Source organism: Paracoccidioides brasiliensis, assembly GCF_000150735.1.
Source record: "Paracoccidioides brasiliensis Pb18 unplaced genomic scaffold supercont2.3, whole genome shotgun sequence".
Lineage (NCBI taxonomy): Eukaryota > Fungi > Ascomycota > Eurotiomycetes > Onygenales > Ajellomycetaceae > Paracoccidioides > Paracoccidioides brasiliensis.
This window is the reverse complement of record NW_011371360.1, coordinates 1,213,738-1,226,329: the sequence shown is the minus strand read 5'-3', so window position 1 is coordinate 1,226,329 and position 12,592 is coordinate 1,213,738. Positions and strand designations below refer to the sequence as shown.

At 43.8% G+C, this 12,592-nt stretch overlaps 2 protein-coding genes across 2 annotated transcripts; both read left to right on the top strand.

Annotated features, from left to right (window-relative positions):
* Nucleotides 1-446: 446 nt before the first annotated feature.
* Nucleotides 447-2,025, top strand: PADG_02751 (acetyl-CoA C-acetyltransferase; the record flags this gene model as incomplete). Its single annotated transcript, XM_010760289.1, has 5 exons — nucleotides 447-511; nucleotides 662-711; nucleotides 778-853; nucleotides 933-1,422; nucleotides 1,507-2,025. The coding sequence occupies 5 exons, from the start codon at nucleotides 447-449 to the stop codon at nucleotides 2,023-2,025; spliced, it is 1,200 nt and encodes a 399-aa protein (XP_010758591.1).
* Nucleotides 2,026-4,155: 2,130 nt separating this feature from the next.
* Nucleotides 4,156-5,378, top strand: PADG_02750 (uncharacterized protein; the record flags this gene model as incomplete). The annotated part of the gene is made up of 3 exons (XM_010759812.1): nucleotides 4,156-4,484; nucleotides 4,546-4,994; nucleotides 5,083-5,378. The coding sequence occupies 3 exons, from the start codon at nucleotides 4,156-4,158 to the stop codon at nucleotides 5,376-5,378; spliced, it is 1,074 nt and encodes a 357-aa protein (XP_010758114.1).
* Between the last annotated feature and the right edge of the window lie 7,214 nt (nucleotides 5,379-12,592).

Genomic DNA, 12,592 nt, shown 5'->3' with positions numbered 1-12,592 from the left:
GAGAGCTTTGCACCTTTGGCGGCCTCAGGCACCAACATAAAATATAAGAGGATTTGCTAGTGGCTGATCAGGGCCATTTTTTGCTCAAAGTAACTAGATAAAGCAACATAAAATAGTTCAATAGGAAAGAAGAGAAAAACTGCCTAGTTTCCCCCTATTCTTATTCTTCTTATTATTTATTTGAGACTCTTCCGATCGGCGCCAATGTACAAATATTGGCGTTGTTGTTACCCCGTCAATTGACTGTGCATACCGCCACTTTGCTATTCTTTTTACTTACACTTCACATTGTTCTTACATCGTTCTTTTCTGCTCCAGTATTCCTCTCTGTTTCCACTCTCTGTCTCTCTCTCACTCCCAGTATATGTGCATCAATCATTTCATTCCGTTGATTTATCAATCGCTGTAAATAACATCTAGTTCTACTTTTGCTATTTCCTATACCAATGTCGTCTCTCCCTCCTGTCTACATTGTCTCCTCCGCGAGAACCCCCGTGGGCTCTTTTCTGGGGTAAGTAGAGACTGCCTAATGACTTTAGCATGCAAGTAGAACAATTCTATTGTGCTACATCTTTCAGCGAAAGTTGTTGATCTACGGAGTACTTTTTAAATAAAGCTTGTTTTGGTTCGTGGTGCTAACAAAGCATTTCCTCCCATCCAGGTCCCTCTCTAGCTTAACCGCGCCCCAACTCGGCTCCCATGCGATTAAAGGTACGGTATCATAATCCCATTTATAAAACCGCATGAAACCAGACACTGATTCGAGAACTCGTATAGCTGCTGTCCAGAGAGTACCCCAAATCAAGCCCGGTGACGTCGAGGAAGTCTTCTTCGGAAACGTTCTCTCCGCAAAGTAAGCTCCGTCCGTCCATGCACCATTTTTTATATTGCCTCCAATCTAGCCATATCTGTTCTCACACCATCTCTTGTAGTGTTGGACAAAACCCTGCAAGACAATGCGCCCTCGGCGCAGGACTCTCAGAGTCCACAATCTGCACCACGATAAACAAAGTGTGCGCCTCGGGCCTCAAAGCAATCATTCTGGGCGTGCAGACAATCATGACTGGCAACGCCGACATCGTTGTCGCTGGAGGCACCGAATCCATGTCCAACGCTCCTCACTACATTTCCAACATGCGCACCGGCTCGAAATACGGCCACCAGAACTTGGTGGACGGTATCATGAGGGATGGTCTTACCGATGCTATCAAGAATGAAATCATGGGTCTTCAGGCTGAGGAATGTGCTGTGGACCATGGCTTCACTAGAGAGCAACAGGACAGCTATGCCATAAGATCATATGAGCGCGCACAGGCTGCCCAAAAGGCTGGGTTGTTGGATGCGGAAATTGCTCCCATTGAGCTCCCAGGCTCCAGAGGCAAGCCCGGTGTCGTTGTCGATAAGGACGAGGAACCAAAGAATGTAAGTGCAGACCATATATATATATATATACGTCGTGTCCATCTACATCTACAATTAATCCGTTAACTCCATTCCCAATCACAGCTTCACCCTGAAAAACTCCGCGCCATCAAGCCCGCCTTCATCCCTGACACCGGCACCGTAACCGCCCCGAACTCATCCCCCCTAAACGACGGCGCCGCCGCCGTCGTCCTTGTGTCGGAAGCCAAGCTGAAAGAACTCAACATCAAGCCTCTTGCCAAGATCCTCGGCTGGGGCGATGCCGCCAAGGCAACCAGCAAATTCACCACGGCGCCATCCCTCGCCATACCCAAGGCACTCAAGCACGCTGGCGTCTCGCAGGATGCCATCGACGCCTTTGAGATCAACGAGGCGTTCAGCGTTGTTGCACTGGCGAATCTCAAGCAGTTGGGTCTCGGGGAGGAGAAGGTTAATTTGCATGGCGGCGCGGTTGCGCTGGGACACCCGCTCGGTGCTAGTGGGGCGCGGATTGTGACGACGTTGCTGGGTGTTTTGAAGGAGAAGAAGGGGAAGTTGGGTTGTGTGGGTATTTGTAATGGAGGGGGTGGTGCTAGTGCGATGGTGGTTGAGTCTTTGCAGTAGACTCACTCACATATACATGTGCTGTGAGTGTGTTTGTGAAAGAGAGAGATGGAGGGGGGAAAAAGAAAATTGCAGAAAATACCCACTTTTGATAAACGTCTGACTACGTTCCGGGGATTTGCGTAAAACAATACATAGGCATGCATTTATTGGTACATTTGAGGAAGGTTCTACTCCGTCTATAACAAGCTGAATGATTCCCATCCTGCTTTATGAATTCGCTCATCCAATTTGCCCTTCAATCCCCCGTTTCTGCGTGTTAGGAGTTTTATCCTTTCAAGACATCAAAAATTGAACTTCTGGAACGAAGCCAAATATCATAGCCTCTGCTAGTGATGTTTATTTACGTTTCCTATTTTCTTGCCTTGATTTCTTATATTTCCCCTTGCCCACATAATTGCGTGCGACAAAACCAACTGGTTTATGGATGAATATATGGAGTAGCTCGGGACGGTTTTCAAAAATGCCACTATCCAAGTATCTACTTCAAAAATTTTGAGGATATCCAACTATTTTCACGACTAGGCATTAAAATAATCCACATCATTTTCCAAAGCAAGTAATCTGCAGTCTTATTCCATATCCCGACCAGACAAACGGGAATGGGAATATATCATCCGCACTGATAGAAAAAATAATCTCCACGTGACTTCCACTGCTTGCCTATCCAACAATCCAACCACTCGTAACAAAATGTTAAAGGATGACGACGATACGACAATGGATTTTACATCACGGCCTATATCCCCCATGATCAGGGGGTATGCACCCACAGGAGTTGGAGCATATGGGAATCCACGGCTGCTCTTGGGATATCACGAGTAGATATAGTGCCCCCGGTGCAGATTCAACTTCTGGAAGTCTCCCTAATCAGAGACTTTTTGTGTTTTTAAACCTATCCATTCAAAGAAACAGATCGCAACGGAAACAAGCGGTGCATATTTTCGTGACGGAATGAGGTATTTTCTTGAATGAAACATCCACGCAGATGGCAAACTTGCCGCTCCGCTGAAAGCGAAGTTGAGAAAGGGACCAACACCCCTATGAAAAGGTGTGGACCTAACTAATGGTACAAAATTATATATATTCATTCCCAAGGCAGTTTTGCCCTCGAATATCGGACATTTTACACAGAGCATACACCTGCCGGCTCGAGACAAGGGTCAGCGCAATTGGCCGGCCTTTCTTGAGATTTCCCTTCAACAGAATATTTTTCCAATTTGTGGAATGGAGTGTGACATCTGTCAAAAGCTTTGCTGATAGTGACATGGCTATAAAGGGAGTTGTATGTTAAAGGGTGCTCAGTGTGCTGCAAAGACGGTTAGTAAATATTTCAAACCGAAGAAAGCATGACGTATTGCTGCCTGCGCACTATATTTTCCCTGATAAGTTTAAAGGACATTAGTTATATCCAACCAGAAGTCTTCGAAAGTTTGCTTTCGCGTCGGAGATGTTAACACACCGGGGTTCGAAGAACCCAGGCAACTTTTCTCCCGGATGTTGTAAATCACGGTTATCATAAACTCACTTTTGAAGCTTGGGATTTTAACTTTGAAGCCACATCGACAATTCAAAAATTTGCCTCTGCCTGATTGTTCTTCCTTGGTTTACTCCAATCTATCTATTGCGGAGGGGGCTAATCCGATAATTGAGTATCAACTATGGGAAATTTCCCTGGTACATTCTCTATTTCCATTGAAGGTTTTAGTTCCGTGGAAGAATTCACTCTTGACTTGGGAGAATGGGAGAATGTCCGCCAATGCTTGAGCAAGGAGGTGTGGATAATCGCCAAATCTCGTTATCTAGGAGGTATAGACACAATTTCACATTCTCCCCTTGGCTGAGGATACCTGTGGATAACTTCCCTAGTAACATAATTTCCACTTCATCCATTCACTATTTAACTATAATTCCTGCTGCTTAACTACTCTCCCGGCCGCAACCGTACGACCCACCTCCCCACCCTGCTTCTAAAAAAGCATTGGCAATTGGGCCGTGCATTGCCTCAGGACCCCTTTATATACCCGTTGTTATTACGTCACTTTGTGTGTGCTTCAAAATTATTTTCTCTTGAACATGCATATCTCTCTTGAAAGTAGTTGACCTACTTCTTTTTTTATTATTTGCACCATGTGTGTCTCTGCCGCTTACTTCTTCTCCCGCCTACGAAATCTCTCCCCCACCCTCAAGCTCATCGCTTTTGGTGCTGCGTTGTATCTCTTTTATAGCACTGTAAATTTCTTCCCAGCTCGCTCCGTCACGCCGGTCCCATCCCCGTTATCCACTCTGGACGAAATCGATCGACTTGAACTCGTTGTCGCCAGCACGAAGAACGACAACACATCCTGGTTGTATGAGTACCTTCCAGAATTCAAGAAGAATATATATGTCACCGACAACCCCCATGCCAAGCTGACCGTGCCAGAAAATAAGGGGAGGGAGGCAATGGTTTATCTGACGTAGGTCTTTATATATTTTATGTGTGCAACATAACACAAGGTTTTCTAATGCAGTTTCCAGGTATATAATCGATCATTACGACCGCCTCCCAAAGCACCTTATTTTCATTCACCCAGAGCGGTACCAATGGCATAACGATGACCCGCTTTTCGATAACGTCCCCCTTCTGCAAAACTTCCAAGTCTCCTTCCTCACCAAACAAGGCTATCTCAACCTCCGCTGCGTCTGGCTTGTAGGTTGCCCCGAGGAGATCCGCCCGTTCATTGACCCCCACATTAACCTGGGCGAAATCCACACCGGCACCATTTACCAAGCCAGTTTCGAAGAGCTGTTCCCAGGCACCCCCGTCCCGCAGAGAGTCGGGGTATCGTGCTGCGCCCAGTTTGGCGTCACTCGCGAGCAAATTCTCAAACGACCCAAAGAGGAATACGAGCATTTCCGTCAGTGGCTTCTCAGCACCCCACTTCCAGATGAATTGAGCGGGCGCGTCTTCGAGTATTCATGGCATGGTTCGTCTCCTACTACCACTCCCATCCAACCAGGACCGAGAACCCCCCCCCTTTTCCGAATCTCCCTAGTTAACTAGGAGTAAAACAGTTATCTTTGGACGCAAAGCGGTTTATTGTCCCTCGGCGCGGGAATGTTACTGCAAACAATACGGACTCTGCAACCTCAGATGTAGGAATGTTGGGACTTGCGAAAAACGCTACATCTTTCCTCCGTTCATCGGTTTGCCAAAAGGCTGGCCCAACTCCGACTGGTATGGGAGGCCCCTCCACGACGAATTCCCCTTTTGGCTCCCACTTCCAGAAGGGGTTGAGGACAAGAAGGAGGCTGACAATGTCTTTTGGAGACATTGGGATAATTTTGATGATTGGGGTTGGGACGATTGATTTTTCAGCTGGGTCTGAGGGGAGGGTAGGTACTGACTGTGTTATGCGCATATATGCAAAACTACAGACGACACTTCCGATTACCGGCACGGTGTCTGAGCAAGTATATAAATGACATCTTTTGCGCAGTATCTATTTATAAATACCTGGATAGATGTATGCATGGAATGGTTTTCATGATTAACCCGAATGTTTGTGCCAGGTCGGTGACTGAATACAATTTAGACGCGAAGATTTGGTGAGCACAAACCTTAAAAGCAAGTGTTTGTCCTGCCATTGGGTCATTCCCGATCCTACGGATGACACAAGAGATGGAGATTTATTCGCAAACACGTGTGTGGAATGGGCGGCAAATTCAAAGAGTTAACAGTGGGAAGCATGGCTGTTGGAATATTCCGTACAGGGAACTTACCGTTCGCGTACTGTAAATGGTGTGACGCAGGTTGTTTGTTCCCTTGGATGTATTGTTCCGTTAACTAGGAGTTACCGCAACAATAATTAACGTAGTTCCCAATTGAGCGGCAAAACTAATAATTAGTAAGAGTACAGAGGGTCCTCTTTCAAAAGTTTCTTCCTGCCACTAAATATACTAAAAACACTGCCAAACTTAGTGTAGAAATATACACCCATTTTATCCACAGCCCTCTTTATATACATTGCCTCCTTCTAGCTCTATAATCTTTTGAACATGAATAGGGTTTCTCTCAATCCATGTCTTTATTGCCTCCTGAGACAGATTCTTTCAGCACTGCTCCCATATCTTAATAGCTTCTGCCCAACTCTTTGATGGCCTTTTGCAGGTAGTTTTTCACTTCATCTATAGCCAGCAGGGTTCAATTTGGGTTCAGATCAGGGGAATTACCACACCAAAGCATTCAATGGACATTGTATATATTGTAAATTCAGTGTTTAATATAATGATCATGAGAAGGAGCTTTATTCTCTTGAACAATTGTGCCTGGGCATTCTTTTTCACACTTTTTAGTAAAGAGAAAGAGTTTCAGAATGAGGATTTTGATTTGATATCAATACCAATCTATATCATCACCACTGCCATGGGAAAGCTTGCCTGTTTTCTGTTTCCATTTCCATGTAAGTGTTTTGCCAGGTAGTTGACAAAGATTAAGCTGCCTCATCCCATTCTTTATTTCTCATTTCTCTTTCATAACTGGCTTCAATTCCTCATTTGAGGCATTAATAATTCTGTTAGGGAGCGAATGCGAGCTGCATAAGAAGAAAGACTCTCTGCGTTGCTAACTGCTATATAACGAAATACTAAGCTTGATGGGATGAAAGGGGATGCTGGGGCCTGCCTGGATTATAACCACCCGCATGGTCGCGTGGTCACGTGATGAGGATTAGGCCTAATCGGGCGCCGAGCTCAATCCGACGTCGAGTCTAACCGGGCACCGGCGGCTCGGTCGGACGCTGAGCCTAACAAATTCTTAAAAGATTCTGTCTTTTCTAAAGCAGTCTCAGAAAACCAGCAATAACAAAGCTCTTTCTTATCATAAGAGAAACACTCTCAAAACATGAACTCAGAAAAGCTCTTTCACTGTTCCTGAATACAGCTTTGTACAAAGGCTTTCTTTTTGATTCACCATATTTAATATCCACCACATCAATGAAGAAGAATAATAGAGGTTTTATCAGATCAAATAATCAATTTTCAATCTTCAAGAGTTCAATCTTTATGTTCAAGACAGAATTGAAGCTGTTGCTGTCTTATTTTCTTAATTAATTCAGATTTTCATATTGACTTTGTCTTTCAAAATCCAGCAGTTCTTAGAATTCTTCATATTATAAGAATAAAAATATTGAATTTTCAGAATGAGTTCATCCACAATATCAACATAGTTTTTTTTTCACTTATATTAATCAGTTTGCACCTTGGCAATAATCTATTGCCGAATCTCAGATATCTGTTTAGAAGGTTGGCCAGAGTGAGAAGCATCTTTTAACCAGTCATCTTAAATAGTTAGAGGTCAATGATTTGGTTCAAAGCCTCTTTCTATAATATGAGCATATATTAGATTGATTAATCAAACAGATAGACCAGTTATCTCTGAGATCTCAATAGAACTCTTTCCTCCAATAGATTTGAGTGTAGCCACAAGAGCATGAGTAGCAATATCAGTATTTTGAGCCATATTGAAAGAAGAATTGAATTTGAAAAGAAATTTAAAAATCATCGTATCAAAGTGTGTGTGATTTTCGTATTAATGATTAGTAAGATTCTGCCGAATTAAGGTTTCATGGTGTTATAATGGCGCCTTGGCAGGAAGAAAACTTTTGAAAGGGACCTCCGTAGTTTAACTTTCTTTATTTTCTCAGAAAAAGTTAAATTAAGATTTAGAATTTTGAGCTAGTAGATTTTCTTTCAGTCTCAGACTTAGTTAAAGTTGCTCAGTAGACTGGTACTTATCCACCGGCGCTAAGTTCACAGTTCATTCACCCATTAAAGTGCTTATTTGACCGCCTTACCCTGTGAACCCCCTGGAATAATTAAATTATTTGATCCCAGTCAAGACACTGTTTGCCACCCCTGCCATCAATAAGAGATTTCAGAGCAACCGTACGGAAGCCTATTTGGAAGCAACCAAAGCTGGTAAGACTTAGATAGCTAAACTTAGTCTAACTGTTTACTCGTAAGAGAAGATGTCCATTGTTGAGAAGAGGGTGAAGGCCTTCCCTGACTTACTTGACCCCATCATTATAAAAAGATGGCTGCTGGTCTCAAGCACCATGTAGAGAGATCAAAGTTCCTGCTCTGAGTGATCACACTGTCACGAGCATCAAATTCTTAGAGGACCGTTTGTCAACCTTGTTGCATTGTGTTGACTCTAATTATTATTATTATTATTACTTATTTAACGCCTGGAGGCACGTGATCAGCTGACTAAGAATAGTCTGCCGTCGCGGCCACAGCACCTCCCTAAGGGTATCAGGCGTGTCAGCGCAGCAGCTAGTCTGCTGCCTGACATGTCTAGTTGGCCGAAGCCCTCTTGAGAGTCTATGTACAGAGTAGCCCCCATCCTGGAGGTTCTGAATGGCATAGTAGCTGAAGATTACAGGACTGAGGAAGCCAAGGGCTTCTAGGGTGGTGTGTAGAGGTGATGAGAAATGTATATAAGAAGTGTAGGAAAGAGAGAGGGGGAGGGAGAAGTCAGATGTTGAACAGATTCTAGTAGCAGTGTTGGATGTCAATGAAGAAGTGGGTATTAGTGCACCAGGTAGAGAAGGTCATAGCTCCTCTTACTGTGCTGAGAAGCCAGTCAATTGCTTTCTTTGATTCTCAGCATGCTTCAGAGGTTTTAATTCATTCAATGTTTTGGTCTTTCCAGCAAAAGAAGAAGTGCTCAGAGGTCTTATCTCAGCTGCAAGAGCAGGTGAGAAGTGTGTCATCATGTGCCCATCTGTGATGATAGACTGCAAAGTCACTGTGATCTGTTCTAGCTGCCAGCAAGTGGCCTAGATTCCTTCAGGGAAGAGTGAGCTCAGAGGAGGATTCTTTTGACATTGGGATATTGAGGTCCTTGTATCATGATATGCTATTGGAGCTCCAGTATTGTTGCAGTGAGGCATTGAAGTGTTCTTTAGCATAGAATTTGGCCCACACCAGGGTCAGAGTGCAGTGAGTGCATTTCATTGTGCAGACTGACTTGACTGCAGCATCTGCAGCATCATTGTCTGGAATCCCAGCATGGCTGAGGCACCATCAAACATAGACCCATCTCAGGCCAGCTGGACCTGAGCTCTGTTTTGTCCAGAACCTGTGGAGTTCATTGAACTTAGCAAAGACAAGAAAAGATGTTTGTGTGAGTGTGTCTGTGTGAAGTCTTATTGCAGCCTCTTCATTGTCTAGAGCCACTATAATGTGCTGTGTGAACATAGAGAAGAGGTTCTGTAGTGCTGCCTTGAGATCAGCAACTGCTACAAGCACTTCAGCATCAAAGACCTTGGCAGTGCAGCCCAGAGGCAGCTTATCAAGCTTCAGAGATTGATTTGTTCCTCAGTATAGACAGTAGCCTCTGTCTGAAACTCCTTGACTGTCTTTGAAGCCATCAGTATATGTGATGAGATTGAGGGGGGATACAGCTTTCTGAAGTCAGTTTTGAAAAGCTGCTGGTCCTGCAGCTTGTCCCACAGTCCCAATTTCTAGTGTCTTTTACTCTCTATTTGATATGCCAGAATTGTCCCAAGGAGGCAAGAACTCTGAGTCAGATGTGATGATCATCATTTTAATGTTTCATCTAATTTATTTAAAATGTGAGGTGTATCATCTTCAGCATAGAGGATGTGATGGGTCAGCTGCAGCTACATGAATGGCTAGTTGATCATGTATTCTTTCTAGCCAGGCTTTGACTGGGCCTCAGCTTGATTCATGTAGGAGAACAGAGGTAGATGTTGTGGCAAAGACAGGTAGAATGGCTCAAGCAGTGTTATTGAAGACTATCTGAATCTTGCCAATGACTGCCTGAGAGGTTCACTTCAAGAACCAGATCTCAGCTTCATAAAACAGAGTGCTGAAGGCACAGCTTTGAGTTGCTTGTCTGAGCAAATGTGTTTGATTTCTGAATGAGACTTCATTTAGTGATTTAACATGTTCTGTAACAATTCTGGCTTGAGTGCATGCAAGGCAAATATGTTCTCTGAAGAGTAACTTTCTGTCAAAGAAAACTTCTAGCCATCTGATGTAGTTATTGAGGGAAATTGTCTGTTCATTAAAGAAGATGGAGGGCTCCAAGTACTTGATCTTTTTATGAAAGTATTGAAGCTCTGTCTTGGCTGGGTCAAATGAGATTTCATTGTCAATACCTCATTCCAGAGTGTGGTTGAGAGAATTCTGAAGCTGACTTCCTACTCACTCAAGGGAGCTTTCAGTCTCCAGGATTGCAATGTCATCTGCATACCCAAACCAGCCTTTGATAAGCTGGAGGAGGGGTTCTACATAGAGCAGAAAGAGAATTGATGAGACAGAGAATCTCTGTGAAAGACCACAGAGAATCTGAAACACCTTCAATTGAATGCTGTCTAGTTGAATCAAAGCTAGTCATTGATCAAGAAAAGATGCTACCCACTTTATCAGAACTGCCAGCCAGCTCTGTTCCTGTAGACATCTTAGAAGCCAGCCTTGAAGGACTTCATCAAAGACCTCTTTGACATCTAGGGTGATCATGCCAGTCAGAAGATGTTTGTCTCATGCCCCTTGTATGTCACAGGCTAGTGCAGTGGTGAGATCTACTGCAGACCTCTGTTGAACAGCACTACACTGATCTTCTGCTAGAATGTGATGATGAAGAGTGAGATGAGACATTCATCTAGCTATCAGACACTCCAGCCCTTTGCCAAGGCAGAATAGCAGTGTGATTGGGTGGTAAGACTTTGATAGAGAGTAATCTCTTTTTTCTGACTTTGAAATAATCACCATCTCAGTCTTCTTGAAGCTCTGAGGGTGGATTCCTTGATCTATACAGTGTTGAAAGAGTAGAACAATTCAATTGCCTATCACTGGCCATGTCTTTTGAAGAACCTTGGCTGTAATGCCATCCAGGCCAGGAGATGTGCTAAGTGTCTGGCAGGTGGCTCTGTAGACTTTCTGCTCTGTAAGAGGCATTCAGAGTATCTCTCTGCATGAGATTGTTGATGTATGCTCTGGGATATCTTCTATGTCAAGATGTCTGGCCAGAAGTGTCTCACACAGTAGAGAAGATTTGCCAGCACAAGATTGTTCTAGATGTCCATCAGGATGTCATAAAGAAGGGGTGGGGTCTTGAGGTTGGTATTTATGCCATTTGACAATTTTGTAGACATCTGATAAGAAGGAAGCCTCCTCAATTTGCTGGTGATTTCATGCTCTCTTAGCTTTTCTAATTTCTGCCTGGAATGCCACTTGTTCTGATTGACAAGGACTGTGTCTACATGCTGCATGATATACTCTTCTGGCTATTTTGACTGCTGGGGTCCACCATGAGGCATGATGACTCTTGAGTCCTGGGGTGAGAGAGCAGGAGCCTTGTAGAGTCAGTTGAAGAGATTTCACAATGTCCACCACTTCCTCATTCACATTCTCATAGACTGATGAGGAGAAGAGAGTGAGTAGTTGCAAGAAGCAATCAGCATTGCAGATCACAAGGCTAAGCTTCTTCTTCTTAATCAATTGAGTCTGAGTCTGTGATAATTGAACTGTTGTGATAAGAGTTTCATGATCTGAGATGCAATGCAGTTCAGAAGCAATATGACAGATAGCTGAGTTGGCAGCACAGAAGACAAGATCAAGTATGTCTTCTTGTCTATGTGTAGAGGATTCAGCTGGGTTGAGAAGCTGGAGTTCAAGAGAGATTGCTCAGTTATACAGATTCTCTTCTGCTTGAGAATGCCTATCAGTTGTAGAGTCTCATGCTGTGTGTCTAATATTAAAGTCTTCTAATGCCATTCAGAGGATGGTCTCTGTGGTGTGTGTAAGAGAGAGGAGATCTTGAAGGCCTTGACCTGCATCTGTGGCATCAGATGAAGTGTTGTATATGTTGTAGATATTAGCTCTTTTGAAGTTAGAGATCTTAACTGAGACACAGACAACATTTCTTGAGATATCTGCTATAGATTGAGTTGACACAAGAGCCCTTTCATTTCTGACATAGAGCAGTACTCTGGGCCTCTTGGTTCAGTTGGAGGAGAGTGAGATGAAGTGTTTGTATGAGAGATGACTTTTGAAGAGATGGGTGGAGAGGTCTGTAGCTATTCAAAGTTCCTGAATGATCACAATGTCACAGACTCTTTCATCTGCTAGTGAGAGAGCAATGTCATGAGAGCTTGACTGTCTTTCTACATTGACTTGATATACAGTGAGTGTAGATTTGTGAGAAGAACTGTGACTGCTCTTCATTAGTGAAGATTCAAACTTGATGTGATCTTGATGTCTGTTTGAGAGCAGGTCATTGAGTCTGTCTGATTGCTCTGAGAGCTAGTGACTGGTGTCAGCAGAGCTGAGAGAGGGGATGAGGTGAAGTCTCTAGAGTTTAGCTCTGAATTGCTCTTCTTTGCTGAAGTTTGATGAGCTGAGATGAATGCTCTTCTGCCAGCTTTATGTATTGAGTGTAGCTGATGATGGGAGATGTGTTCTATACATTCAGAGACTATTTTGAGCCTCACTGAACAGTCAGTGCTGAGAGTGAAATGAGGGCCAAGGCAGTTGCAGCAGTGAGCTGGTGTTT